The sequence below is a fragment of the Ischnura elegans genome, chromosome 7 (genome assembly GCF_921293095.1).
Source record: "Ischnura elegans chromosome 7, ioIscEleg1.1, whole genome shotgun sequence".
In the NCBI taxonomy this organism is placed as follows: Eukaryota; Metazoa; Arthropoda; class Insecta; order Odonata; family Coenagrionidae; genus Ischnura; species Ischnura elegans.
This window is the reverse complement of record NC_060252.1, coordinates 103,347,392-103,354,213: the sequence shown is the minus strand read 5'-3', so window position 1 is coordinate 103,354,213 and position 6,822 is coordinate 103,347,392. Positions and strand designations below refer to the sequence as shown.

General features: G+C 40.9%; 1 protein-coding gene across 2 annotated transcripts in view; it reads left to right on the top strand.

Moving 5' to 3' along the window:
* Nucleotides 1–690: 690 nt before the first annotated feature.
* The window catches only part of LOC124162165 (4-coumarate--CoA ligase 3-like), a 29,356-nt gene continuing 23,224 nt past the window's right edge, over nt 691–6,822 (top strand). For both annotated transcript variants that reach the window (XM_046538583.1, XM_046538582.1), the window contains exons 1-2: nt 691–728; nt 6,420–6,608. In XM_046538583.1, the coding sequence (XP_046394539.1) occupies nt 6,456–6,608 (153 nt within the window). In that variant the 5' untranslated portion in view covers nt 691–728; nt 6,420–6,455. The remainder of the gene's footprint in view (nt 729–6,419; nt 6,609–6,822) is intronic.

Below are 6,822 nucleotides of genomic sequence, written 5' to 3'. Positions count from 1 at the left end.
TCCAGGAGTAATAATCTTTCGATTTAGGCAATAAAAAAATAAAAGGAAACCACCCTATTGATGGTTGGGGCATCATTTCCACCATCCACCAGAAATAAGAAATTTTAGCTTACTTTTTAATGGATACCACCAGATTTGAAAAATTATTTGTGCCTTCAACTCAAGCGACTCAGCACTGATTTTTAATGCTTTGAAAAATGTTATGAGGAGAAGATGTAACTCCTCACTTTTCCCCCTAAACTGAAAAATGTAATATCTGCGTTCGTATTCCGAATACTCTTTTAACGTCCCGACGATTTTGATATATAATCGCTCTGTCGCAAAACCTCTGGGAAGGAGTAATTTTATTTTTTTTATTCGCAGTAAATCACAAATGTGAAGATGTAATCATCTCATTTTGCTATCAGTGTGCTTGCCTTGTTCAACGAGATAGCAATCAATGTGTGCAAACTCGACCGGATTTTCTGTAAGTGATAGCGCGCTATTTCTGGTGCGACGAAAGGTGAAAGCGTGTGTTCTACTTTTTTACTTAGCCCATACTAAAGGCAGTCACTCCGCCAATATTCTACCGGTAGATCTTAAGAGGTATAGGTCAGTTCAATACATTCGCTACATCTTCATCCTTAAGGGTCTTAATGTGTGTTATGCGTACGTGCAAATCTTAACGAAGAATACTCATTTAGAAGAGACCATTGAGCAGGATTTCCTCATCTCTCGTCGAATATCAGGTGAGAATAAATTTCTATTATAATTCGAACTTTCCCTTGGTGTGGCTGGGATTAATTCTATATGCAATGTCCGGCGCTTTCCCGAGGAACTGCATAGGCGAAGATATCTCGATTTGCGCCCCGGATTAGATTCCAACTCTTCTTTCCACTATGTTTTCTGCCAACGTTTCGATGAGCGACTCGCCCATTTTCATCAGGGATCCAGAATTTCAAGTGGCATTCCTCTCATTTTAGCCGGTTTCGGAAGTGTGTACACCCATTATTTATTAGTAATAAATGAACTCGGGTCGGTGTGGTACTATATAGTTGGTTTTCCACCCTGCAACCCTAGTAGCACCAAAAGATAAAGATAAGTATCCGTTTATTTTTAAGATTTCGAAATACATCTGTATACAGATTTGCAAATCTATATATTATACATATTTTATACATGTCTGATGATCCATGGTCCGTTATGTATACCAGAATCTTTAAAATATACAAATAATATCCTTACGGCGTAACCAGGGATCATCAGACATGTATGAGATATGTATAATATACAGATTTACGACGAGTTATACGTATTTAATCTATATAAAATCCATGTTATGGCAGCAGATATAATATGTATAATATCTAGATATAATCTGCGTGGTAGAGGATATTTGCATCTATTTTATACAGATTTAATATGTATACTTTGATACGTATTAAATCTAGGCATAATCCTTTTGGTGCTACTAGGGAAAGTCAGGGTTTCAATCCCGGCTGTGGCGAAGATTTTTCAGAGCCCGATCCCTGTTCTGGTTTTTTGTGGGGGGCACTTCAAAGTCTCTCATCCGTCGGATGGTACATTAAGCCCATGGCGGATACAGAAAAAAATGAAGGGGGGGGGGGCGCAAAAGATATCTTGAGATGCCTTTACTTTCATCGTGGTAAAAAAATTATCAAGTCTCATGCAAATTTTAAGAAAGTTTTATAACTGATTGTAAACATATACAAGGGGGGCGGCGCGCCGCCACTGCGTTAAGCCGTGGTCCTCTCGTTAAGAAATCCGACGCCGGGTTTCTCTCCACCCTTGCTGCCCCACCATTCCCCATGGCGCAAATGACCATAGGTGACGATCGCCTTCTCCAAACTTGCCATGCATAAAGTCTCGGGAGAATTTATTTAAATCCGCATTAACCCTCTCATGCATGCGCTACTCAATTGGAGCGATAATAATAATTTAAAACCAGGTTTCTATATGTAATTGACCATAATATTGAAGTAATATAGTAATAAATAAACATGTTTGGCATGTAGTGGCTAAATTTTGTCGTTCACATAGGAGGATATTACGCTTGAAACAGGTTATCGTGATATAAACCGCTGTAATTATGAATTGAATCTTTTAGGTAGAAAAAATGTTTAGAACCTCTTTGAGTATTATAATACCTTAAATTGTTTAGTTGACATTCATAGTAACATTAAACATGGATTTTGCAATTGAATTTAAAAAATACATATTTACATATTGTGACGAAACAGGCCCGTTTCCCTGCCAGCCCGTCGACCCGTCTCAGTCCTCACGCTCCCGAGTGTTACCCCCTCCTTCTTTCCTTCCCCGACAGCTCGCCACTCCGAAATCTGGTTTCGGTAGAATGTGATTTTGGGAAAAATATTGCAGAAGAATACGATCTTAGATCGTTTATTAGGGCGCCACCCAAAACCGCGGCCCACGAACTAGCTTTGCCGGTAGAAGCAAGGACGTTCCAAACTCCCAGGATTAAATAATTGTTAATACGGGTGGACAATATGACAATGCGGACACTGGTTGTTTGACTCACGCACGGACAAGGGTTTGAGGATCCGACGAATGAACACTGACCTTTTACATTATGCACAAAAATCACCATTTATTATTGAGACTTTGGCGAAAACAACGAAAAACCATCAACGCACTGATGAAAAATCACCCTTGAACAATACTAAGCCTAATCTACAAACTAATGATGGATGAATGAACACAAGCAAAAAGATGAAATACCCTTGATGACACAAAGAAATAAGAATTGAAAAGCCATTACATGTTCCTCGTCTGCCTCCTGGAAAGACGGGAAATTATGATACATTAAATTGCCCTTATTTACGGGCGTAAGACGTGCAATCAATAGTCCTTTTCTGTTCAATTAACTATTTAAAAACTCGGTGCAGTTATTGACTTTTTGCAGTCTCGCATGAACTCTTGCGAAAGTGACTTGATTGGTCTTTACATGAATCACCGGTATTTGGATGAAGTAGACGGACTTTAGAGTGGTAATCTTTACCCTCTTGGTACTGCTTGAAGCACTTGGGAATGTGATAATACGGGAATAATTACTGGAGATTGATACTTATGGGCATGGCAGTCTGTGGTTCCCGACGACTCCGTCGCCAGCGATTCGGGGAGCTTTTTGGCTGCTCCGGATGAAAACGGCCCACAAGCGCAGCGACGGCCTCACTTTCGGCACAGATGTCGCCTTCTCCAACGCCTGGGCCAGCACCTTTATCCGTGCTCCGGAATCAGAAACTGCTCCACTTCCCCCGGTCGCTCTCCGTCACACACCTCTGCAATCACAGCCGTTGCCTTTCTTGGGTCTCCTTCCCTCTCACAGCTGAGCATTGACTGCCAGCTCCCAATTATGTGCTCTCTCTCTGCTGGTACCTCGAGACAGCTTGTCTCCCTCTCCACCAACAGACCAGTACCGTGTCCGTTCACCAACTGCCTTCATCCCCACTTCTCCTCCTACCACGTAACCTCGCTATTCCCGATTTTTCCGTTACGGAAAGCTGACACACGTCACTCACTTTGAATTTTAGCCAATCACGTCACTGCACAAGTGGCGTGATCGCCTTACATCCTATGGGTACAATTGAATGGGAACTAAAACCATGGTATTTTACCGTCTTATACTACATGAAGGTCAGAGTCACTTCGCCCGATCCACGTAATCTTCCACGGGGAAGATCGTAGCCGCGTGAGGCGCGCTGACATGGGATGAAAAGAAAAAATATCGTGACCATCCGTCACAATATATTATCACGCTCAAGATATAGAATAGGAAACCGATAGAGTACACATTTGGTTACATTGTATCGAGAGAGATTTGGCGTCCTCATATGAGGATACCATGCATGAGAGGAGTGGATTCCTGGATCCCTGGTGACGACGGGTGTGTTGCTCTTTGAAACTTAATAGGAAGATATGGTGAATCTTAGCCGGCATAAAACCCGAGAGAACTTCACTTGCTTGTTTTTGAAGGTATTTGAACCTCTACAGTTGGTTTAAGAGGGCGCATCGCTTTCTCTCGACCTCTCCATCTAATTTGTCATTTTTATCATGTATATATTTATTATTATTATATGTATAATATTTTATTATTTGTATACATCATATCGCTCGTCAAATACTTGCTTTATTATCTTGAAATTCCCATGGTGCGAAAAATAGATTTTTTTTCTACAGTCGCCTATAGCTCTAATATTAAAAAAATGATTGCATCTGAGAAAAAACCGAGGCAACATTTCATAAATCAAGATTCAAGGTAATGTTCACACGAAAATTTCTAGATGACAGGTAAATTTGAAACAAGTTTTTTAAACCGCAGTTACGTTTCAGAAGACTACCAGGCGAGCGGTAGCAATGCGTCCTCTTACCCCATTACCTATCTAGATTTCGTAACAGGGTGGTTTCCTTCATCAAAGAAAACGAAAGATATTGATTGTAATTCGTTACCCACCATTAGTGTATTCATAATATACAAATTATTTGGTTTAAGAAATCCCAGTTTAGACGAATGGCAACGGTCAATTTTAACCTCATTTGAAAAAGGCCAGATTGGCGCCCATGAGATTCCACTCAACGAGACGTCAAAGGACCTAGTTTCTATACGAGTAGATAGGAGTTTTACATTGTCTGAGATTACCAATGCATGCATGAGGCACAGAGATCAGGGAAACATCTCATAATAATCACACATTAAAAATACCTAAGTTCGGAAAGTTTCCTTCGTTTTATAGGGTAATAATAATCCTCATTTAAGCCAAGCGCTACCTGCTAGCAGGGTACTCTGCTACCTGCTAGCAGCCTGCCAATAAAATTGACCATTGCCATTCGTCTACACTGCGATTTCTAAAACCAAATAATTAGTACATTATGAATACACTGATGGTGGGTAACGAATCGCAATCAATGCATGTCGTTTTTTGATGAAGGAAACTACCCTAATTTCCTTCCTAGTGCATCCCCTCCCCGGGTGACTGGGCGAATCAGTTTTCTGTTCTGGGTCCCGGCCCCGGTGTGCTGTATGCTTCAAAGGTCCCCCCTTGTGCCCTCATGCGTTGGCACGTTGTCACATCTACGGAAAAATCTGTGAAATATTCTTAAATGTAGAATATTCTTTCATTTCTGTAGGAACAACGAAGCTTGATTTCGTTAATGTTAATTTCCTAAATGACCGCATAGGATTCTTCCATCTCAAACCCTTCCTTCCCAGGACATACGGAATAATTTTTTTATTATGAATTTGTATACACGGTGAGACCACTAATATTTACTGCAGAGAGTAGATGTGTGCAAAAAATCCTCCACTTTTATAAGATCGTGTTGGGTAAAAATTAGCTGCCAGCCAACCTTGGAGTGGCTAGCTGAGCACCTTGAGATGAGATTAAAGAAACTCCACGGATATGAAACTTCAATGATATTCTTATCCTGAGGTCATGGAGTTATGTAATATTTACATTTAAAACATTTTGCTATTCTGAACCTAGAGGTCCGGCATAATTCGCAAGCAATCTATACAAACCGAGGTAAAGCCGTGAAGTCTGGCAAAAACAATACGGCATTTGGAGTGACTATAAATTACTCCAACGGGCGGAAAATATTAACACTCGTGTCTGGTGCAGGGTAACCATCGTCTATCATATATGCTATCGGCTATCATGTCGTACTCTTTACTTACAATACCTAAACGCCATTATTTAAACGCTTGCTTAAATACCTTAACGCCATGATGATGATAAAAAATTGTATCATGTCTATGCTTGCTGCAATTAAAATTAATGAAAAACGTGACGCCGTAGGATCACAATGAAGACAGCAAAATATACTTCCATGACGAAGCACCGTACTCTGGTCCCCTGAGTGGGAGTCATATACGCTACCACTACCCCTGACCAGTCTTGAAGGTGTGCGATACTTTGGAATTATATACGGCTAGTGAAAAGTACCGCATGAAAATTAATTAATTGCAGCCAAACTATGGCCCATTCACCGGAACCACTACTAGTTCAGAGATGTGTTCACCATTCCGAAGGCCATAAAAAATATGGCATTGAAAAAGGCGGAGCGAGGTACTACGTGGTCTCCCCTTGTTAGTGCTACTTTTGTTTTTTTTATTTAATGTTACCGATATCTGATGTAGCTTTTAGCATTTTAATGCAAATCCTTTGCCGTTAATTTACTTGCAGCTCAGATCTTAGCGTGATATTTTTTGGGGGAGAAGGGGTTGGTCCCTTGCAGGGGTGTTGCATTTCTCGAGGAGGGAATACTTTCACAGGGGCTTTACTTGGGACTTTCAACAGCGGGGGCGGTTTGAATCCTCCCTCTCCATACGGCCTTGCATCATGCCTTATAGTCGATTACTTATGCAGTATATTTTTGCATGTTCTGAGCTTTCTTTTTCTTAGTTTCTTCCCAGAGGCCAGCGTATTTGAGAGGTAGCCATGGTGGGAGGAGGCGAGGACGATTCTAAGATCGTCCGATCGTCTTTCGCGGACATTGAGAAGGATATCATCATACCCAATGTGTCCTATCCGGAGTTTATCTTCAGCTGTATACGGAGGAACATGCATATCCTTGGAGACAGGCCAGCTCTGGTGAGTATTAGTCTGATTCTGTGTTCTCTTAGGGTCGCGAGTGGACGGGTCACGGAAAATACCAATTTCTTTATGACTCGGAGACAATTTTCTCCACAATTTTGGAAATTGATGTTCTGATTTTTGACCATAAACCGCCCAAAACCTCAGTAAGCCTCCGATTTTCCTTAGAATCGATTTTAGTTCCCATTTAAAAATGTTTATAATAGTTCTT